At 40.7% G+C, this 24,228-nt stretch overlaps 2 protein-coding genes across 6 annotated transcripts in view; one reads left to right on the plus strand and one right to left on the minus strand.

Moving 5' to 3' along the window:
• Positions 1-9,485, minus strand: part of SIDT1 (SID1 transmembrane family member 1) — a 93,646-nt gene extending 84,161 nt beyond the window's left edge. Inside the window, exon 1 of the mRNA XM_037525541.2 lies at positions 9,276-9,485. Coding sequence (XP_037381438.1) covers positions 9,276-9,485 — 210 coding nt within the window. The remainder of the gene's footprint in view (positions 1-9,275) is intronic.
• SPICE1 (spindle and centriole associated protein 1) overlaps positions 1-24,228 on the plus strand; it is a 139,246-nt gene that overhangs the window by 70,190 nt on the left and 44,828 nt on the right. The window contains exon 1 of one of the 5 annotated variants that reach the window (XM_037525538.2): positions 22,750-22,854. The exons of 2 other annotated variants lie outside the window; for them this stretch is intronic. The gene's annotated coding sequence lies outside the window, so the exon portion shown is untranslated. Of the gene's footprint in view, positions 1-22,749; positions 22,855-24,228 lie in introns of those variants that run through there. 2 more of the 5 variants (XM_037525537.2, XM_037525536.2) reach the window with 2 other exon arrangements.

Below are 24,228 nucleotides of genomic sequence, written 5' to 3' on the forward strand. Positions count from 1 at the left end.
AAAGAAAAAGAAAAATACCGGATGGTCTCACTCATAGCAGGAATCTAGAAAACTTAAATAAGGGACCAGGAAAATGAATAACTATAAGAAAGTGAAAATCAAAATCAACAAAAAACTATGAACCAGAGACACTTTTAGGGGCGGGGGCGGGAGGGGAGGGATTGGGGTCAGAATGGGGGGGCTGCAATTGTATGGGGAATATAAAAATAAAATTTATTATTTAAAAATAAATAAATAAATCTAGCATATGACCCAGCAAAAAAAAAAAAAAAAAAAAAAAAGTGCTTACTAAGAAGACTAGAGTGCTAATTTTTGAATAAGAGTTGAAATTCTGTGGATTCCAATTTGTACATAAGTGTAAAGAAACTTCAGAAAATGCAAAACTCTCTGGAATTTTGTGGGACTCAGTAATTCTAAAAAAACTAATCAAAACTCCCTTCCTAAGAAAACCTGTCTGAAGGGCCTCCCTGGTGGTGCAAGGGGTTAAGATGCTACCTATGAAGCAGTCCACAGCCACTGCAGCATGATCCCTAGCCAGGGAGCTACCCACATGGTGCAGCAGACCTTTCCTGACTTGCCCACTGATCTCCTCAGCAGTGTATTTCAGTCTGTCTGCCTGTTCTGTTCCCCACTCTGTCTCTGGTGAGTCCTCTCACCCTCCACACCTCTGACCTGTACTCCAGTTCTTGTATACATAAATAAATAAATATTTTTTTTTAAAAAAAGAAAACCTATCTGAGGAAAAGCTGTGGGAGTAGAATACAAATTGAAGGTTGGAGCAGAGGTAAAGGAAAGACAAGTTTCCATAAAATGGAGGAGGGGACCCCAGGAGAAAGATCTCAGAGACAAAATTGTGTGTTGATCACTTACAAAGATAGAAGAAAGCTAGAAAAACTATTCAGACGTACTTTCTCTTTCAAAAATAAGAATTCATGTAATATAAAGATGGGCAACAGGCAAGTAATGTAGTTGAATCCCCATACAAAATCATCATTAGAAAAGGAATATAGACATTTCAGATTTGTGAGTATATATGAAAATATCTTATATAGAAAGCTAGTGAAAATTGTAACCAAATACTTCAAAATTTAATATATGAAAAAATTTGAGACTATGAAAAATAAATTAGACTTTAAAAAATTCAGAAATGAGATGGAGAAAACAAAGGTTAAAAAAAGAAGAGGCAGAGCTCAGAGAAAAAAATAAAAATTAAAAAATTATTGCATAAAAATATTTAATTTGGGGGCCTCCCCTGGTGGCACAGTGGTTGAGTGCTGGGCTGGGAAGCTGCCCACAGCCTCTGCAGTGCCGGTTCGATCCTTGGCCAATGGGCGAGGGCCCCACATGGCACGACAGACGCCATGCCGCGCCCGCTGCTCCCCTCAGCAGTGTACTTCGTCAGCCTGCCTGTTCTGTTCCCTGCTCTGGCTCTGGTGAATTCTCTCACCCTCACGCACTTCTGACTATACCCAATGCTTGTATGTATAAATAAATAAATAAATAAATAAATAAATAAATAAATAAATAAATAAATATTTAAAAAAAATTAATTTGAATGCACACAAAGATATAACAAATACCTCAATAATGTCTTTAATAAAATAGAAGGGGGGGGAGTAGGGAGAAAATTTTAATGCAGGCAGGAATTAGAAGCAAAAATAATTCTAGAATAATTGATAGAGGAAACTATAAAGTGAATTTCTAAGGAAGATAAGCATAAAGATAGGCTAATATTAAAACCTCTTGAAAATTTTCCCAAATTTAAAAAATTGAAGCTATTTGTTGAAAAACTATACCACATACCTGGAAAAATGCGACCTATTAGACATAGTTTGGTAAAACTATTGGATTTCAAAGAATAAGGAAGTCTTTTAGGAACCCAGATAGGAAAATGAAGTTACTTACGAGGGAAAGAAAATCAGTTAATCCTCACTTGCTAGGAAAAAAGGAGTAATATGTTTAAAATTCAAGGGAAAATTGGATTTTGTATACAGCCAAACAGACCAGTAAATACAAAGGCTGTGGATAAATGGTTGTGAAAAGATTCTAGGAATATTGTTCTTAGCAGTCTTTCCTGAGTTACCACCTAGAAAGTAAGATTTAGACAATCAAACTGATTGGAGAGCATTATCATAAAGACTAGTTATAAACTTTAAATGTAGATGCAACTGTAATACTAATATTAGTTTTAAAGGAGCTATATATCTCCTCATAGTTGTAAACGCTGACAATGCAGATAGAGTACCGAAAAAAAAAAAAAAATGGGAGAATAGAAAGAATACATGAAAAGTAGGGTGAATTCATTAATTCCTTTAAAGGTATTCACTAGAATTAAGATTCTGGGGTTGAGAAAGAATTAGAAGAGATCACCTGGTTTCATTATTGCTCAGCATAAAGAACATTAACAATAGATAGATAAAAATAAAGAAAAATAAGGGCATTATATAAACATTAGTAAGCAGGAAACCATTAGAACAAAAAAAGTCATTTTATTTTATAGACTATAAACTTTTACAGCTTACCCGTAAAGGAAGAGAAGGAATGTGATACAGGGGGCAACGATAGATGCTAGACTTCTTTGAATATACCTATATGTTTTGCAGGCTTTTATTTGCTAATTTTCAAGCAAAATTAAGAAATATCCCCAAAATTGAAAAATAAACAGAAACAAATGAACCTAATAAGTTGATAACATAATTGTACTAAAAGCAACTATGCTACATTACTTGAAACATACCAATTTGACTCAACATCCATTAAAAAGATGCACCCTTAGGTAAAAGGAACTGTAAAAATAAATCTTACACTGCTTCTAGTAATCTTTTGTTGCAAGTAATATTAGCATTGTTATTAAAAACTGTTATGTAGGGGCCTTCCTGGTGGCACAGTGGGTTGAGTGCAAGCACTGCGAAGCTGTCCGCAGCCTCTGCAGCACGGGTTTGATTCCCGGACATCCGGGGAGATAACCACATGGCGTGGTAGACCCCTCCTGTCTCAGCCGCTGCTCCCCTCAGCACTGCTTTCAGTTGTCTACCTTTTCTGCTCCCCACTTTGTCTCTGGTGAATCCTCTCACCCTCCCACACCTCTGGGCTGTACCCCAGTTCTTACATAAATAAATAAATCTTAAAATAAATAAAAACTTTTATGTGTATATTGTGTGGGTTAAAGCAAATGAATAGCTAAGTTTCTATAGCTGAGGACCAGGAGTTGAGGCATGGAGAAAGGAGATAGAGATGTAACATTAATGAGGCTAAGTTAAAAAGCCTTTATTTCTGGATTTAAATTGTCAGTTCAAGTATGAACTGATGATATAATGCATTCCTTAGTTCTGTCTGCTGAAAAGACTTAGAAAAAAATTACAAATCCATTAGCAATAAAAACCTATTGTTCTCAAACTGTGGTCGCTAAAAACTATTTTTTATCCAAAGTAACTAGACCTCCCTGGAGAGATGGATGATTCCAGACTAGGGACAGGGTCTATACCCAATGAACCTGAATAAATTTTCACTCCAGACAGCAAAGAAGATGTCAGAGGTGACGGGTTTGATCGAAGAAAAGCCAGGATTGAGCCTCTCACACTAAAATGGAATCTCTTAGACCAAGGAAGGTCATAGAGAGGTCACAAACTAAAACCACCAAGGTGGAGGGTGGAACCCAGCCCAAACCAACACCTACCACAAAGAAACTGAAATCACAAATTTCCCCAAATACAGTCAGTGCATCTGAGAAACTGTGAACTGAAGTGTGAAAGGAGCGAGAGCCCATCAGCAGTCTTTGTAGAAGACCTTGCAGGGTGGATTCCACCTATCACTGTGGACACTTGTGGTTAGTGCCTACATGCCAGTCAGTTCTAACTCTTGACACTCTCAGTGCTAGAAAGCCTCTCTGGGGTTTTTGCCCTAAAAGTCCCTTTTGAAGTTGCTTGCATTCTGGTGCTCTACCTAAGACTCTCTTGGATCTGAGATTCCTGGGTTGCAGTCCTTAGCTTTGACCCCTTCCCCAAAAGTCTGGATTTTTTCTTGGATTACAAGTTTTAGCAAAAGAATTCAACTCAAATTGGCTGTCACTGGCCAAAGTGAATAATTTGAACTTAAATAAGCATAGTGACTCCAATGGATTGAAAACACCAAATATGTTTAAATGCATGAACACTTGATTATGCTAAATAAAATATCATCAATCGTTGTAGATTGATAGGAGACAGACACATTATTTTGAAGATTGGTAAATAACGGCAAAATATGAAAGCTTCATGTCCTGTTGTTTATAAGCAGTAGCTTAAAGTAACCAAATAGCTGATGAGAAGTTTCTCATTACACAAGTAGTATAGATCATAAAGGAAAAAATTAATGACGTAATTAAAGTATCATTATCTTGATGTATCTAATGAACTCATGAAATGAGGCAATCATGATCAGTGGTGGCCACATCACAAAAAATGAACCCAGCCATCCCATGCCTCTAGGTAGAAAAAAACATGCCACCTCTGACCTAGTCTTGCTAAGAAAGACATCAGATACATTTTTCATACCTGAAATACCTTTTCCCTTTTTTCTGCCTCTCCAAGTTGTGCTTATCTACTATGACATTTTCAAGCCTCATTTCCTCCGGCAAAGCTATCTGTGGGATATATGACTTCTCTAAAGTGTTGTAATATTTGGTGCTATGCTGTCCAATAAAAATATAATGTGAGCCACAAGTATGATTTTTAACTTCCTAGTAGCTACATTAAAAAAGTAAAAAGAAGCAGGTGAAATTAATTTTACTAACATTTTATTTAACCTAATGTATCTGAAATATTATCATTTAAACATAATCAAAATATGAATGTCACATTTTTTACATTTGCATACTTCTCTTCAAAAACTGGTGTATAGTTTGCACTTACAATGCATCTTATTTTGGATTAGCCACATTTCAGGTCCTCCATAGCCACATTTGAAGAGTAATTATCATTGGATAGCATACACAGAATACGTTATATAATTTAGTACATAATTATCAGGTACAGGCAAGCAGAAGATGGGTCCTCCATAAAATCAGATCCTTAACTGGAGTAATGTCAACCACTGAACACTCTTATGCTCTGTGTTTAGAGTCACAGAGAAAGGTGACTGTTGGAGTGACTGTTACTGACTAAATGTTTGTGTCTCCTCTTCCTTCCGCCTTCCACTACCCCCTTCCCTCCGGTTTTTATGTTGAAACCCAATCCCCAAAGTAATGGTGGTTGTAGGTGGGACCTTTGGAAGGCAGTTAGTTCACACGTGGAGCCCTCTGATGGGATTAGGGCCCTTATAAGAATTGACAGGAAGGGCCTTACTTCTCTGCTGTCTGGGCCAAGTGAGAACACCAAAGGCTGCTGTCTGCAATTCAGAAAACCTCTCACTGGACACAAAAGCTGCTGTTCTTTGATCCTGAACTATTGAGAAATTTTTGTTTTTTTTAAGTCTCCTCATCAGGATACTCTCTTTTACAGCTTACACTGAAACATAACTAGTCACCCAGATAGTGTAATAAACCGATTTCTGAGAAACAAAAACCTGTCAATTTGATAAGAGGAGATGGGAAGACAGTGAAGACAGCTTGTGAGCCTCAGTGCCTAAAAAGCCCAGGAAGAAAATTTACAGACAAGAAAATGAGACTATCACATCATTTTGTAATTCTTCTCTGCAACTAGTAATGTTCATTAATGTTCATGGCTAGAAGTGTCCTCTGGAGTTCCTAGATATGTAGGTCATTGTTCATGACAACTGGATAGACTTTTTTTTTTAATATTTGAATGATATTATTATTTTTAAATTTTATTTTGTATATTTTTTACATCATTTTTCATTTTTACACAATGTATGCATTTTCACCTTGGTTTTATAGTCCCCATACAATTCGCACCCCCCTTGTTTTGATCCTACTCCCTTCCCCCGTGCCCCCCTCACAGTGTGTCTCTGATTTATAGTTGCTTGTTGATTTTGATTTTTTTTTAATTTTTTAAAAAATTATTTATTTATTTATTTATTTATACAAGCACTGGGTACAGTCAGAAGCACGGGAGGGTGAGAGAATTCACCAGAGTCAGAGCGGGGAACAGAACGGACAGACCGACGAAATACACTGCTGAGGGGAACAGCGGGCACGGCAGGAGAGGTCTGTGCTCCATGTAGGGCCCTCGCTGGTGGCCGGGGATCGAACCAGCGCTGCAGAGGCTGCGGGCAGCTTCGCAGCCCAGCGCTCAACCGCTGCGCCACCAGGGGAGGCACGATTTTGATTTTTACTTTAGTATAGTCTTTTTCTGACCTCTTATTTAGGTTTTCTAAATTCCTGCTATGAGTGAGACCATCCGGTATTTTTCTTTTTCTTACTGGCTTATTTCACTGAGCATGATCCCTTCCAGCTCCATCCATATTGCTGCAAATTGCCTGAGTTTATCTTTCTTTTTTGATTGCTGAGTAATATTCCATTGTGTATATGTATTTTTGGGCATTTGGGTTGTTTCCATAGCTTACCTATTGTAAATAGTGCTGCTTGGATAGACTTTTTGAATCCAAATCTAAGATCTGATGTAACTGGCTATAGGTATACAACTACTGTTTGCTATGAATAAAGTCAAAGATTATCCTTGGGCAAAGAAGAATATGTCATTAAAAGACAAATGCCTCAGTTTAAGACCAAATAAAAGAGACATTTTAAAATAAAAAAATCTATGGTGAACAGTGAATTGTTATAAAAACCTCAGAGACGACACCCTTTTGTACATTGGTTCGATTTTTGTTCAAGGGCTTATCACCATCTAACTCAAATATAAACAGTCATCTATTTTTGGGCATTTGGGTTGTTTCCATAGCTTAGCTATTGTAAATAGTGCTGCTATAAAAAAAATGATGTAAAATATATAAAATTTTTTTTTTTTAATAGAGGCATGCTTTATTTATTTATTTGTTTGTTTGTTTGTTTGTTTGTTTTGCTTATACATGCACTGGGTACAGTCAGAAGCACGGGAGGGTGAATGAATTCACCAGAGCCAGAGCGGGGAGCAGAGCAGGCAGAAGGACCGAAGTACACTGCTGAGGGGAGCAGCGGGCGGCAGGAGAGGTCTGCGCGCCATGTGGGATCCTCCTCCGGTGGCCGGGGAGCAGCCAGGGGATCGAACCGGCGCCGCAGACGCCGCGGGCAGCTTCGCAACCCAGCGCTCAACCACTGCGCCACCGGGGAGGCCCTAAAATATATAAAATTTTAAAAAAAGAATTTTTCATGCTTTGAAATCCAAAAATTTTGTTTGATTTTCATAAAAACAATTTTTTCATGAAATGTTTTCATCTAAAGTCTCACACTTCCCCAAGCTTAAAATAAATAAAATCTCTAAATAGCTCCAGTTAAAGACTCCTTAAGCCTTTCTTTACTTATATATTCCTTTTTTCAAAAACAGTTAATTGCTTATGTGCCAAATACTGTGCTAGGGTACCTGGGTATAGAGACGAACATGACTCTGTCCTGTCCTCACTATCTTAGTTTTTTAGGATAGGCCAGTTATCCCTATTGATTCCCTACTGCAAACAGTGCCACCTGTGCTGAAGTAGAGGAACTCACTGAATACTAAGGGCAAACAGGTCAAAACAACCATTATAAAAAGACAATCTAGGGCCTCCCTGGTGGCACAGGGGTTAAAGACAGCACTGTCAAGCTATTGCCAGCCACTGTAGCATGAGTTCAGTCCGGCCTGGAAGAAACCCATATGGCACAGCAGCAGACCTCTCCTGACTTGCCCGCTGCTCCCCTCAGCAGTGTATTTCAGTAGATCTGCCTGTTCTGCTCCCCACTCTCTGGTGAATCCTCTCACCCCCACCCCTTTTCACCCCTGCCCCATACCTCTGGCTTACACCCCAGTTCTTGTATTCATGAAAAAATAAATCTTGGGGGGAAAAACGTCAATCTATCTCTAAGCAGAAGAAAAAGATGGCAGCACTTTGTGTACATCATTTGAGTTTCTTTACCAGTGATTCAGGGGAGAACTGACAGTACACCTCAGAAATCAAGGGGTGTTTCAAATTTTTATTTGTTTCTGAGTTAAGCACAGGTATAGAGAACATACCTTGTATAGTATCAGCTGGTCTGCACTACTGACACAGAACCCTCTGGGAGCAAAAGATAAGAGTTTGGGGCATAAAGATTGCCCCCTCCTTGTCTACAAAGGAAATGCTCTGCACACTGCCATTCTGCTGACTTGATGACACACAGCCTATGTGTGATGGGGAACTTGCTCAATACATGCATTTGGAGCTCTTGGAGATGGGCACTTTTGTTCCCTCCACCTTAGTGTTACTGGAAATTACCAGATTTCTGAATTCTGATCATAAGTGAGAGAGGGAGGCATATGGTCGTCTCTTAATCTTTTGGTTCCGGAATTTCCTCAGGGAGTCAGAATATTGGCATGGTAGAGGGTATATATAACACATATATATCAGCAGAAATTCCAGAGACCTACACACTGGAGAATTTTCTCTTTTCTCTGTGCTCCAGAGGGTATCCTATTGGGGGAAAGACTGACTGTGTGCATTTTCTTAAGGTTATACAATCAGTATATGTACCAAGAGAGAGTTACTGGAAGAGTCATTTCCTGCCCTCTTCTCACTTCAGTTTTGCCAGATATAGGTCTAGAACTTTCACACAGTTATCTACCTTATTTAAAATCAAAACCTTGATAGATTAGCTGATGGCTGAAGTTCCAGAATCTTTTGGCAGTGTCTTCTGGTTTCCCTGAAGCACTTCGGTACAGAAAAGCAGGAAATGACTATTGTATACACAGAGTTTCTGCAGCTTGCGTCCATTCTCACACATTCCCATTTTAGATTCTGAGCAGCTCTCCCTCCCCACGCGGAATAAAATAGAGGGTCTGGCTGAATCATCCAAATGAAAATGAGTTTCCTCCCCGCAGGGCATTAGGAATAGAGGTACTGTCCTTTTCCCCTGTAACCTTAGAAATCGTGAATTTCTTAGCGAAAGACCCAGCAAGTGCGGGAGTGGGGGTTGGGGGAGGAAGGACCTGAACCTGGTGAGGGCAATGGAGCCTCAGCAAAGCCCCAACATTCAGCCACAAGGCCGACAGAGAGGCGCGGGGAAGCGGAGGATGCGGCTGGGCAAAGCAGTGATTGGTTTGCAGAAGGGAGAGAACGAGGGTCCCGAGGTCCCTGAGGTCGATTCCCAGGGGACCAAACGCAGCAATGGGGTCTGAGATCGGGGATGCAAGTTCCTGGCATTCGAGGGAGAAAAACGAGTGTCCTACCTGGCCAGGCCGGCTGGTGTAGTTGAAGGAGTAGATGTTCTCGGTGCTGATGCTCACCACCCCGCTGTAGACGCGGTCGAAATCGGCGCCTCGGGCTGGTTCTCGGGGGTCGCCGCGTAGCTGGAAGGGTGGCACTGGGTGCCCCGGCGCGGCCGCCCGCAGGAGCCAGGGCAGCGCGCAGAGCAGCGCGAGTCGCGGGCCACCCGGCATGGTGGGAACCGCCCCCCGCGGCGAAGCGGCGGTGCCCGCGCGGGGAGGCTGGCGCCGTGCGGGTCCCTGTGAAGCCCCGGCGGCCCCGGCGCCGCTTCCGCGCTGCGCGTGCGGTACCTGACGAAACCCGCCGGCGAGCGCTCGCGACGCGCTGGCGAAGGGCCCGTCACATATTGATGCAGCCTCCTGGGGTCTCCACGGGAGGTTACTGGCCGGAGTTGGGGGGCCTTAGATACGGGGGCAGGTTGGGGGGCTCTTGCTGTGTTCTCAGGCTGCTTAGTCCGTTTCCTTCCCCCTCATTTCTGAGAATCCCCCACTTACCCAGCCAGAATTTCAACCGATCACTTCCTCCTCAACCTCAAAGAAAAACGAGTCAACCTGACCAACCAAACAGCAGAACATTCAGTCCCTTTCAAATCTCTGTGCACCCTGCCTGAAGCGAAGAAATAGAAAGCAACAGAACCCGCCTCCAAAAAGGGTGCACGAGTTCGCTTTTCCAGTCTACCTGCAGAGAACTCCAGCTCATCTGAGAGACGGTGGTTAACTCCCAATTGCCCTCTGTCGAAGCCTTTCCCAGATACCTGCTGTATATCCGTGTCACCTCCTGGTCTCCAGCCGGAGCCTCACGTCATCGCTTTCACTCTCCCTCGCCATATGTGTTCGTATGTAAATACGTACAGTCATGAAAAAAAAAAAAAAAAAATCCTGTAGTAAAAAGAACAATTCAGAACATCGCCTGAAGTCTTGGCCCAGAAGTTGTAAACGACTTGAAGTAATTGGATTTATGCGGAGGGCATTTTCCTTTGCCCCAGCGACTGGCCTGGCAGCCTCTGCGATGACTTCTCCGGTTCCCGGAGTATCCCTAGAATTCTCTATTGTTTTGCAAAAGACAGAAACTACAGCCTGTCTGTGAAAGGAAATACCTTTCTGGCAAAAATTAAGGGATTAGAGTTAAACAGTCAAAGGGGGCAGATAAAGGGCAGGGTGAGAAGTAATTCCTTGGAAGTCTTTGGAGAGAAACTCAAAACAATTACAGTTCAGGTGTAGAAGCTGTTTTATTAGCTGAAGAAACATTAATAAGTCACAAAGAAGAAAAAGATTGTATTCAAAGAATTAAGATTACAGATTAAAATCCTAGTACTTGCTATTCAAAAGGAGGTTTTTTTAAACCTCACTGAAATTTATTAAAACATTTAAAAATGAGTACAGTTTATTTAGTATATAGTTTTTTAACTGCATAATCAGAAAACAGTACTGATGGAAGATTGAGTTATGCTGTATTAGGGCAATTTTCAGTTTAAAAATGTTATTACAGATGTATGGACACAAGGACAAAAAGACTAATTTTATTTATTTATTTATTTTGCTTATTTTATTGAAGTGACATTGGTTTACAACACTGTATATGACTTAGGGGGATAAGATCACACTTCCTCAGAAGTCTGTTATCATACCACACCCACACATACTAATTTAAAGAAGAATATAGGGATAGAGTTTAACTTTATTGTTTTTGAGACTCTAACATAATAATTTCATTCAGAACTTGAATGATTTTAAATTGCTGTAATTAAAATATCTATGCCTCTTCAGAATTTAACAAAACTTCACAAACTTGAAGGTTATGAAAATTTTTGAGGTAAGCTGACCTGACTGGTTCATGTGCTGTCTTGAGGTATAGGGTCATGGAATCCTGCTGAAACACTACTGGCTAAAAATTGAATACAGAAGTGAGGAAGTGTATCTTTAACAAGGTAACCCCTTCTTTTGGAAGCAAGTGTCTCATTATTAGAAAGATACTTTACATTCTAAATTGAAATCTGCCTCTCTTCCACTCACTAATGTGAGTTCTGCCCTCTGGGTACATAGTAATAAACCTAATCCTTCTTCCACATGACAGCCTTGTAGGTATTTGAAGAGCACTAAGACCCTTCAAGACTTTGTCCTAACTTTAAGCAATGAAGTTAGGAGCATTTGGAATAGCATAGAATGCAGGGAAAAAAAAAAGTTTTTTTTAAAGATTTATTTGTGCATATGATGGAGGAAAGAATATAAAAGCCTAAAGGAGGCATCACTAGATTAAAGCCTGACTCACACAATGAGGTGGGGGTAGAGGGAATTAACGTGACCATTAACCCAGCTATAGAAATCAAGATCCTTAGGCACTAGTGCCTTATCACAAGTCATAAGACCCAGGCAGGTATCATGGTGCTATAGGGAGCAAGAAAGCACAGATCTGAAGGTAAAAATACAGAGATTGGGCCCATCCTGGAATCTTCTGTCCCTTTCAGATTCTGCAGTTGTCCAAAATCAGCAGCAAACAGGCCATTCCACAAAGGAATGAGCCCCTCCCAAAGAGAAGAAGACTATATCAGTGCAGTCTCTGCACTGGCATGGAGCAGCAGCCCTTCTGCCCACCTGTGACTATGCAGGTGCTTCTTTTCACCAACTTTCTCCTTCTGCAAGGCAGCAGCCTTCGTGCTTGCCGGTGACTTGTACCATGCCGGGGCTTCTTCTCACTGACCTTCCTCAGTAGAGGCAGCTCTCCGCAAGGCTGCCTGCCAGCAACCATGCAGGCCTCTCAGCAAACCTGCCCCTTTTGGAGAAGTTCTTTCTGCCTGCTTGTGTCTATGCAAGTGTCCTTTACTTTTCTGTCCCTTTTCTAATAAACCTACTCTGCAAATATAACTAACATCTCTGTGTGTGTGTGTGTCCTGAGAGTTTGGTTTTGATTCATAGAATTCTCTCTGGTTTTCCACCCACCTGGAGGTGTGGGTTGTTTAATTTGGAGGTGGCTACCACCAAGTTTGGGGCTTAACCCCAAACATCCATAGCATCCTGACCAAAAAAAAAAAAAAAAAAAAAAAAGAATGGTAGTATACTCCCAGACTTCACGCTGTACTGCAGAACTATAATAATCAAAACAGTAGGATACTGAAGCAAAGACCAGTGGAATAGAATTTAGAATGTAGAAATAAACCCATACCTCTATGGAGTTAATCTATACAAAGAAGCTAAAAATACACACTGGAACAAGGAAAGCCTCTTCAACAAATGGTGTTGAGAAAACTGGACAGCTGCATGCAAAAGAATAAAACTAGGAAACCTCTCTCACGCCATACACAAAAATCAACTCAAGAGAGAGAAAAGATATGGATATAAGATCAGAAACTATAAAATACACAGAAGAACACATAGGCAAAACTCTCTATGACACAGGTTTCAGAGATGTCTTTTGTGGATTCATCTCTAATGGCAAGAAAAGCAAAACATAAACATTTGAGACTACATGAAACTAAAAATCTTCTGCACGGTGAAAGAAACTTTTAGTTTTTTCACCTGGCTTTTAATAGCTGTTCTGTGTAACACTGAATTGAACAAAATTGTTCATTTGAAAGATGCTTTAAAAAAGAGAACAAAATTTCTGACTCAATTTGGCATTTTTTAAATTTAAATTTTGTTTTTATATTCCCCATACAATTACAAACCCCTTATTTTTACCCCAAGCCCTCCTTTCCCCGCCCCCCATACCCCATAGAGTGTCTCTTGTTCATAGTTGTTTGTTGAGTTTGATATTTTCTTTCTTATAGTTATTCTTTTTCCTGGTCCCTTATTTAAGTTTTCTAGATTCCTGCTATGAATGAGACCATCCAGTATTTTTCTTTTTCTTTCTGGCTTATTTCACTGAGCATGATCCCTTCCAGCGCCATCCATGTTGCTGCAAATTGCATGTGTTTATCTTTTTTGAATGCTGAGTAATATTCCATGGTTTATATGTACCACATCTTCTTGATCCAGTTATCTATTTTTGGGCATTAGGGTTGTTTCCAAATCTTAGCTATTGTAAACAGTGCTGCTATAAACATAGGGGTGCAGGTGCTCTTTGGAATTTATGTTTCTGTGTCCTCTGGATAAATACCTAGGAGTGGAATTTCTGGATCATGTGGAAGCTCTATGTTTAGTAGGTCAAGAAATCTCCACACAGCTCTCCATAGTGGTTGGACCAGTTTGCACTCCCACCAGCAGTGCAGGAGAGTTCCTTTTTCTCCACAACCTGGCCAACATTTGTTGTTAGTTTTTTTAATATGTGCCATTCTCACTGGTGTAAGATGGTATCTCATTGTAGTTTTGATTTGCATTTCCCTGATTACAAGTGATGTTGACATTTTTTCATATGGCATTTTTTTTTTTTTACTGGTTTGCAAAGGCCGTCGAAATGAAATTATGCTTAAAAATCATTTCACAAAAATATTCAGTCAAAGCTAATGAACAATTTGGCAAACAATAATCTAGACTAATTTCCATAGTAAGTCTTCTCCTTCATTCTCTTCTAGTTGCCTCTCATATCCAGTGTTCCTTCTTCCCTCTTCTCTGTCTGATCTGTCTCCTGCAACTCCTCCTTCATCTTCTCCTTGTCCAGACCCTGTTTGTCCCCTAACAATGCACCTAAAAACCCAAATGCCACTTGCTAGTAAGTATACATCCTTCCCATGAGCTATGTACGCAACTAGCCATAGAATTTAAAGTTGAATTAAGAACCATAATTAAAAATTTCCCCAAACCCAAGGAAGACCATCAAATAGTCATAGAAGAATTTGGATTTCTTGGGTACATATGACCCATGGTTACCTGACCTATATCAATTTGTAGGCATGTTGATCAGAACCTCAGATACTAAATCCTGGATGACCAAAACTGATTGGGTTAGCCCAGAGAGGGACCTACAAGATTATTTCCACATTAAATGTCAGGATCAAAAGAAGACTAAATGCCAAAGATAGGCGAAAATCTCCTAAAAGCCATACTTTTGAAATATTTCTATTAAAAGTTGATTGGACCATCATTCAATCATGCAAACAAACAAAAAGATGAAACTACAGGACATTTTTGGATAAATTAGAAAATATCTTCCAATAACACTAATATTTCTATATTTACCTCTGTCATTGTTGCTCAGCCTTTTCCCTGGAGTCAGCGTAAATCACAAGTAGTAGGTATTTCAAATGACCTCTGTTGCCCAGTCCTTAAATATACCCCTTGGATCCCTGACTGGAAACATTTCTTTCAGTTCTGTGATACCGCCCCCACAAGTTTATTACAAAGAGATCGATAGACTTTACAATTGGATCTGTAATGTTAAATGCACCCGAGAGGGACTTGAGATTTAACAGGACAGGTCTATTCATAATCAAGTGTGTGCTCTATCTAAACCTTTCCTTTTCCAATATTCTCAATGTAGTCTTCTTTTTCTTTTCTTTTCTTTTTTTTTTTTTTTTGTGGGACCCTTGCCAGCGGCTGGGGAATGAACCTGCATTGCAGAGGCTGCAGGCAGCCTCGCAGCACAGTGCTAAACCGCTGGGCCACCAGGGGAGGCCCTATTCTTGATGTATTCTCCAGACAAACATTTTGACACTGTATCTGACTTTCTTTAAGCTAAAACCTCCATAGGAATCGATACATGGTAAATGATGAGCAGAATCTAGTAAAGTTCAGATAAAGCCTCCCAAATTGTTACACAAACTTTCCCCAAACCAAAAGCTTGGCATAAAGGAAAATCTCAGATCCAAGACATTTTCTTAACCTGCGTTAACCTTTCTAACATTTCTGTTCTGTCAGTAAAGAAATTGAATGGACAAGGATATTAATTTGTTTGAGAGCTTGGGATACCAATACTATCGTTACGCATCCTTTCCCATCACTTCCTACCCCAAATACTATCCTGTAAGCAATTCTTACCCTCACCACCTCCTTCACTCTAGTGTCCTTCATTGCCTTTCTCAGTGTGTCTGCACACAGACATTCAATACCTTTTGTTGCCATCTGAGAGATGCCACTATACATGGATATTTTACTGGTTTTCCTACGTCCTTAATAAGAACTGAAAATCCAAATTTCCTTTGTGATTCAATTTGATATAATGTGTAGAAAATCTCCTAATTTGTTCAGAGAAGTCTATAAAGAATTCCATTTACTGGCTTTCAGCCTTAACAGAAAAGGGGCTTAAAGTTTCAGGAAAGATAAATAATAATTTTGTGAATACATAGCTCATTACTTAGAGTATAATCTATTTTAGAGTATAATCTATCTTAGGGCCTCCCTAGTGGCGCAGCGGTTAAACGCTAGGTTGGGAAGCTGCCCGCAGCCTCTGCAGTGCTGATTCGATCCCCGGCTGCTCCCCGGCCACCGGAGGAGGGTCCCGCATGGCGCACAGACCTCTCCTGCCGCCCGCTGCTCCCCTCAGCAGTGTACTTCGGTCCTTCTGCCTGCTCTGCTCCCCGCTCTGGCTCTGGTGAATTCTCTACACCCTCCCGCGCTTCTGACTGTACCCAGTGCTTGTATAAATAAATTAATAAATCTTTAAAAAAAAAAGGAGACAAAAAAGAGGAATATCTTAGAGTATAATCTTTCTATAAAAGAGGAAAAAAATTCTGTAATAAAAGCTAGACTATCTAGACTTACTCTATACTCTTTACAATACTATAAGAGGGACAATGTCTAGATGTAATTGGCTCTTTCAGACATTGGGTGTAAGTTTTTCTGAGATTATGATACCTCTGTATGATCTGGTTAAGTTTTCAATAAGAGCTGCTTTCTTCTGGGCATGCAAGTATTAACCTAGCCCTCTATAACTTGAAGAAGACTTTTCGATGTCCTGCTTCCCTAGACATCTCTGAAGACAACAACAAAAACCTTTTTATTTGTTTATGATTATTCTGAATAAGCCTTGGAGTTTTAATTCAACTTTATGGAAACCATCAATACCCTATCACTTATCATAGTCTCCCCCTCAATCCAGTTGCAAAGACTAATATTGTGTTTCTTAGGGCAATAGTGCAACTGTAAAACTAGTAAACTGTAAAACTAGTAAAACTAGTCAGTGCTTCTGCTAAAGTAGTTCTAGGCTTCCTGCTTGATCTTGTAGTTTCTTCTGAAGTTCATATTTTACTACTAAGAACACAACACATGTTTCAGCCTGTTGATTGATCTCTTACAAGTTTCTATTGTTTCTCTTTCCCTCTTGCATTGCTGTTCGTTGCTGCAACATCCTGCCACTCTTCTGCCCTTATCAGAAGGGGAACCTCATGATAATCTTACTACAATTAGGAACTTTTTATATGTTGCTCAGCTTTATTAGAGACTGCCATTGAGGGTCCTGACCTAGTATTTGTTAATAGTTCAAAGTTCAAAATTGAAATAGAGATTCAGCTATCTCTAATGCGATCACTAATCTAAACCCTCCTTTAAAAGATAGTCCTCTAGGGGGTCTCCCTGGTGGCACAGAGATTAAAGTCAGAGCTACCAAGCTATCACACATTCAAGCTATCAAGCTATCAAGCTATTGGCAGCCACTGCAGCACGAGTTCAGTCCCAGCCAGGGAGCTAACCTACATGGCCGGGCAGACCTCTTCTGTTTTGCCTGCTACTCCCCTCAGCGGTGTATTTTGGTATATCCTCCCGTACTGCTCCCCACTCTGTCTCTGGCAAATGCTCTCGCCACCCCGCACCTGTGGCCTGCACCCCAGTTCTTGTATGCATAAATAAAAATAAATCTTAAAAAAAAAAGATAGTCCTCTACCTGAAGTAAAATTAGTCCTCATTAAAAACAGAATTTATCATCCTAGAGCTTATCAACTAGCCAAAGGCCAGAGTATAAACATAGGCTTTTGGAGAGAGAAATAATTTTTGGAAACAAAAAAAAAATATTTCTCAGTTCGGCTGGAACCCTCATCAAAAGTGTACAACAAGTTAAGAAATTTTTAGATTCATTTCTACTTCCAGTGAAATAGTTATTGTAAAGGTATGTGTCCAGGCTGCAGAGATAATATGGGAGTTAGAGGAAATACTCTAGCAGATCATTTTGCCAAACAACAAGCCTTAAACAGGGTATGATATTACCTACAGTCCCAAAGAATACATCTTGAGACTGAGTCAAGAGGCCTTTATCAATATCATATTCATCCCCTGATTTGGAAAAGGAAGAATGAAAAAAAAAAAAAAAGACTGTAGCCTTTATTCAGGTGATCTAGTGGTAACACTACATGATTTAAAGGGTTATTAGCTGAATTTCTTCATTAAACTACTCATCAGGATAAAGATGTTGGACCAAGATACCTGTGTAATTACTGTTTTGTCTTTGACCTGCTTATTGATAATATTCTTCTCATTCACTGTAGACTACTGGTGTTTTCTACCCATAATGGCCCCTTCTCTCTGTCACCCCACCCCACCTTTATAATTGGTAGATCAGAACAGGTGTCTTTTCTTTTTTGATTATGTAACATCATTCAATTTTTAAAAAAGGTAGTGTAAACAGAAAAGTAGCACAAAAATGCAGTGTTACTGTGGATGGCTGGTACTTGCTTCTGGGAAGCTGAAAGCAGAAGCCTGTGCATTTGGGGTTGAGTACTCTTTAAAAGAGGGTGAGGAAAAAAAATAAGATAAAGGAGGGAGAAGCTGGCCTAAGAGGCAGAGAACTCCGAGAGCCTCATCTATGAACCAATACAGGGCTCTTGAGAACTGATGCCACACCCCAAATACCAACTTGTGGGGATCATATGATTTCAAGCTGCTTCTCCAAACAGCTTTCTAATGAGGAGACTGTTTCAGCACTCTGCTGTGCAGCCAGAAAATATTCCTAATTACTACTGTGGCTTGGAATCCTGATGGTCATTTTCTTATTGCCAACACAGGGTGCCATATCAGTGAGCTGTGATAGGATACTGTTCATGGATTTTAAAATACCCTCAACCATATCCTACTTCTCTGATTAATGATGTCTCCCTATTTCCCTAATGAATTCCTTTTGTGTCTTCATTTACTCATCTGACTGCTATTCTTCAGTTCATTCAATTCATTCTTTATCAAGGGGGATTGGGCAGTGGTGTCAGAGTGTATATCTAGCAGGATGTCCATTTTCATCACAGGGGATCGTTTTCTTCTGCCCATGGCTGGTTGTGTCTAGGTCTTTTAAGGTGCTGTGATATGCCTCACTCCGCCTCACACTTTCACTAATCTTTGCTAAGCCCTGATCATTTTCAAAACTTCAGGTTGTGCTCTGCCAAATTCATCAGAGTGGGGCTTCCATAGTTGAGTCTCAACTCCACCTCTTGGGTCAACTGGTCCCAATAATGCAGATTGCAGAGAGAAGACTTTTCAGGAGATGTCTTTGGACTGAATGTATTCCCAAGGAGAGATGTCTTTTACCAAAATGCTTTTAGATTTTAGCTTAGTTGAGGATGGGGCAGTAGTGGGGCTCAAGATGCTAAGGGAATTTGAAGCTGTGCTCCCATGTCAGTGGAAAGCCCTGGTATTGTTTCTGCTGATGTATCCCAGAAGCCAGTATCTAAGGGTACCCTGATACCTCACACATCCAGGAGCCAGGGTCCTTGTCTCCAGAAATGCTCATTCTTATGCTATTCTTAGATTTTCCCAAATAGCTTATCCCTCAGCCTTATTGTCTGTTGAATATACCATACATTAGTGGACTCCTATGATAAAAGTCTCTAGGCTATTCCAGTCTCATCATATGAGGCCATAGGGAGTTGTAGTCAATCACAGTTCTTGCACCTTACATGGACAAATGACCTTAAACACATTAATCTATGAGTTAAGTAGTTTCCCTTCTCCCAGAAAAAGAAATAACTGTTGCAGTCTATTGGTTAGACCCCATTAATTCTGAAGTTCAATCTAAGAACTTTTGTAGGGTGATGGGACAAATACTTGTCACCAGGAGAGACTAACAGAGATCCAAATTATTTGAAGCTTTGGTTCTGACTTCATGTCATGGGCAGCACCTTTTTTCTTCAACCTCCATGTACCCTGGAGGCTACTACTTCCTTTGCAGTTTGCCTCAGATTAACACTTTATGCACCTTAGTAATAGAATTCCAAGACTTATTTGAATACCAAGTCTCTAAGTCTATAAATCACCACGGTTGGAAATTCTGACTCAAATGAAAGCTACAGAAGGAAGCCATTCTTGATTGTTCAGGTACATTTCTGGATAATTCCTAGAGGAATTACTGACTCATTTATGTTAATAATCAAAACAGTCTTTCCAATGATGAGAATTATACAAATAGAAAAGACTTGTAAGAAACTTAGCACTAACAGTTGCATAAGTTGTTAATGATACATCCTCAATTTTAGATGAAATACAGATTAGTCTCAACTCATTGGCATGCACAGTGGTAGACAAAAGCCCCAGCTCTACTGGTTTTCCCATTGGCCCTCTCTCAGAGGGTGGAGTCGGAAAAGCTCCACCTTTTACCATTGAGTTGGCTACAAGTGCCCCCCACTGGCTCAGATGTCGCTTCTCAGTGTTCCTCTTACAACAGTTGTCATCATGTTGGTTCATTTTATTCCATCTTGAATCTTAAATACTTCTGTGCAGTGATCTCTTATCAAATGATTGCCATAATGATGCAATAATAAAGGTCAAGAAGACCTCATAATACAGTTGATTATCAGGACAACTGGGTAACCCCAAGTAGTGAAGCTATGAATCTCTAGCTTTCCCTGAATTGATCAAATTCTAAAGTTGAAAATGACCAAAAAGGGATTGAGAAATTGAATATTCAAACACACAATGGTTAGATAATATTTAACAACAGACTTTGACCCACAATTTCTGCACCAGTTGGATTGGAATGGTCATGATTTGATCACAACTCTAGCTTCCCCCCTTTTTTTGCCCTTCCATAACAAAGATCCACATGATTTATATCCCAGTTCAGGTATTTTTCTATTTTAAAATATTTGCCATTTTAAAATAATATTAGGAAAAATCAATTTTATAAAAAATGTATAAGTAGTTGTGGAAACAAAGACTATTGAAATGAGAACAAACAAAGTTTGATATAGGAAAGAATTCAGCCAACATAGCTTGTATTTGGCAGAGATTCAGAGACATGCAGAGTTGTGGAAAAGGCTTATAGTGAAATAAAGGAAAGGATCCAGAGTCCCTCTGATTAGAAATTGGGGTGGGGAAACCAGATAGGATAAGTGGAAGAGAGACATCTTACGGTTTGGGGAGCATGTCTAGTTCATATTTAGACTACCCAGAAAAACCTAAAAGAGATATTTTTGACAAAGGATTGTAAGCTGGCAGGTTTTTTTCTTTTGATACATTTAAGAAACTATAGCTTACAGTATTTCTATTGAAATATATGATGTTATCCTTATTTTGGTTCCTTTGTTTATAATGTACTTTCTCTCTGGTTGCTTTTAAGACTTTTCTTTATCACCAGTGCTGAACAATTTGCTTATCATGTACCTTGATGTAATGTTCATGTTCCTTGTGTTTGGGTTTTGTTGAGCTTCCGGAAGGCATATTTGTGGGTAAAGATAGAAAGATTGAATTAGTGGTGGAAGCTTAAGACAGTTCTCTTTATTCAAACATGAATTCAGTGTCAATATAGTAATAAACAAGCCATTAGTTGAAATCAAGGCTAGAAGAAGAGATGTTGGGCATGAGGTAAGGTATGAAGTTATGGTCTGGGAGGCTAGAAGAGTCATTGGTGCAGGGAAGTGCAATATGATGTTTAGTCATCCTTAAGGACGCATTTAAAATTAGTGATCATGAATTTGAAGTCAGCATGGATAGTTGAGTGTTTTTCCCTTGCCAGTTCAGTTGCAAGGGTTCAGATAGTTAGTACAGTATTGGGATGGCCAGAATTAGGAGATTTTCCAAGTGTAGGATTGGGGTTTTTCCAAGTGTTACCATAAGTCAGAGGGGCAGGGAGTTACTATGTATGCAAGGAATGATTATATTGATTGACCACTGACAATATATATATGTGTGTATAGATATGAATTATAAATCAAACTTCCTCTGAGTGTAAATTATTACAAGGTAGTTCTTTGCATCACAAAAGTATTGCTTCTAGATGTGGAGTTGCTGATTTCCATATGGGTGTGCCTGAAGAATACAAAACCAGGGACTAAAAGAAGTTTCCTTATGGGAGCAAATCAACTGTTTTTGAGTGAAATACTTTGTACACTCCTCAACATGGCCTACATAGCTTTGTGTGTCCTCTTGTAACAGGGTGGTCCCCAGGAAAGGGGGAGGTTCCCTGCCCCACCCAAGGGAGGGTGGAGCTGAGCAGGAAGAGGAGAAGCTGCAGAAGAGACTGAGGAAGGAAGCAGGATGGAGCCAGGAGACCTGGAGGAGGCGCGTGGAGCCTAGAGACACGTGAAGAAACTGCGCTTGTCTTTTGGTCGTGGACTGGGTGACACAGATGTGGGTGAGACCAATGGGGAGGTGACAATGGGAGCTTTTATCTTGATGTTGATTTTGCTCTTTTCCTTCCGGGCTTGTCTGGTAGTTTTTGACCCTTTTCTGTGGGTCCCCACTGGAAGATGCTTTAGACTTGTGGCAGGCTTTGGGGCCTTGCTCTGCGCCATTCCCATATGGATGGACTTTTATCCACGAGGGGATGGGTAACTTTGGGTGCTTCATTTAGAAACTAGATTCTTTGCCTTTCCTGTATTGTTTCCTAATTAAAGTTCCTTCCCATTAAAGTCTCATATGTTTTGTGTTGATGCGGTGGATGGCAGAACCCTACATAGAATAGGCAGGTTTGCGGGGTTTGGGCTGCCCCTCTCCCTGTCCTATAACACTCTGGCCACCCTATTAGGGCATTCTCTCTCATACCAGTTCCTGGTACTCCCTGAATTCCAGGCACACTGAACTTCTTCCTGTCCTTTGCTCTTGTGACACACCTTTGCACACTAAGCACCCTCTGCAGAAATGCTCGAGCCTTCCCTGGTGAGTTGCTCATCTTGCTTTTCAGCTTTTCTGAGTAATTCAAATATTCCTCTAAGCTATCTAATTAGTATGCCTACTTCTTAGCACTCACCAGTTTTAATTTTGAGTATGTGTTGTCCATAGCTGCTATTATGCGGTGTTTTCCTGAGGACAGGGACTTTGGCAGTTTTTAGTCTTTACAGAACTAACATAGTTTCTGGTACATTGGTAGGTGGCGATAAACATTTTTGGATAAATTAACGGGCGAAAGCAAGTAAGTGATATTGTGAAGTGTGGGTGACACCATCTTTCTTTTAGAGAATTCAGGAGAAATTGTCAAAGGCTACACGTCTACTCTAATGTTCTTTGCTGGGAACCCCGCAGAGAGTACATCCCGGGGAAGGGTGAGCAACAGCCTTTTAACCAAATCCGCCCCGCCAGACTTTGGGAGGCGCCTGCGCGCCGCTGTCCCGGATGTACGCAATGCATAGGGGCGGGGCTCCGGTAACCCGGGCAACACTCCGGAAGCCGCGGGCTGCGTTAATCTCTGGCGGGCCGGGCAGTTCTGGAGCCTGAAGTTTTGGTGGTGGTGGAGGCGGCATTCGGAAAAACAGTAAGGCAGGTTGTGATGAGTGGGCTTCGGCCTGCGGCCGTCGCCCCGCCGAACCGTAGGGACGGAGCTGCAGGGCAGGAGAACAGTTGTTGCGTCTCCTGGTCTGTGCCCTGGCGCTCTGGGCGCCTGGGTCGAGCATCCTTATTACAGAAAGCGCAGTCGCGGCTCTTTGTTTTTTAACTAGCGTTTCTTGGCGTGTCAGGAAGCGTGTTTGGAAGTGTTTGAGTCTAGGGCGCTCCTAGAGCAACCTGAGTGTGCGCGTGCGCACCGCTCTCGGGCGCTTCTGCCGAGCTAGAGATTGGGGTACCCTATTATAGCTGTCAAGAAATTTACAGTCTAGCAGGAGAGAGATCGAGTATCCTGGGTACGTGGGAACAGGGAGGGCCCTTTAAGTCGCATGGATTGTCTGGAAAGGGTTTATCTGGACGGGGGATGCATAAATGAGTTTTGAGGAGTGAGCGGGAGTTAACATAGTGAAGGAGGGAGTGAGTTTGAAGGGCATTCCAAGCCGAGATAAAGAATGGTTGCAAAAGTCTGTGAAGGAGAGAACTCTGTTAAAGCAAGTGTGGCAGATGTGAAAGGAGAAAAGACTGGAAAGAAAGGTCAGCCTGGCCACGCGGGGGAGAGGTTCTGAGTGCCAAACTGAGTTGGATTCCTCCTTGCAGGGGGTAATCTTTGCCTTCTTTGAGGAAGGAATTAAAGGGTTGAAAGCTATTCTCTCTTCATATATCTGGGTTGGACTGAATGAAGGAACAGTGTTCGGAAAGAGGTCTTGTTTCCCTTTGATCAGTTTTTCATTAGGTGGGAGTGGATTTGCTAAGTTTCACCTGTTTTCCCTAGAGTCCTTCAGTGGCTTTCTTTTAGATCTTTAGGATAGTGTTCAAATTGCAGTGGTTCTCAAGGCCGTGATCTGGCTTCTGTCTTTTCTTTTATGCTCTTTCTGGTCTCTAACACTCTCAAATCTTTGTTAGTCTTATTGAACTTCTTAAACTCTTTGTGAATGCCTTTCCCCCCACCTGGAACATTCTTACTCCCATTTCTAACTTTTATTCATCCTTTAGTTTTCAATCTAAACATTTGGGGGGAAGTTTATGGGGAGAGAAGTGACCTTTTCTTACTGTGTAGAGTAAATTAGTACTTCCATGACACACTGAATTTACTTCTTACATTACCCTTTTATTGTAGTTATTTAATCTTGATCTTTCCATAATTTCTAAGCTCTGTGAGAGTGCAGTTCTACTTTCTTGCTGTATCTGGTACCTGACTGTTGGCAGATGCTTTCAAAATATTTGGTGAAATAATAGATGGATGACAAAATGAAAGAGCAAATGAGTCAAACGGAGATAAATTAGGAGAAATATGGGAGCCTGGACAAAAACATTT

Source organism: Talpa occidentalis, unplaced genomic scaffold (genome assembly GCF_014898055.3).
Source record: "Talpa occidentalis isolate TD23 unplaced genomic scaffold, MPIMG_talOcc4v2.1 talOcc4.4, whole genome shotgun sequence".
NCBI classification, from domain to species: domain Eukaryota; kingdom Metazoa; phylum Chordata; class Mammalia; order Eulipotyphla; family Talpidae; genus Talpa; species Talpa occidentalis.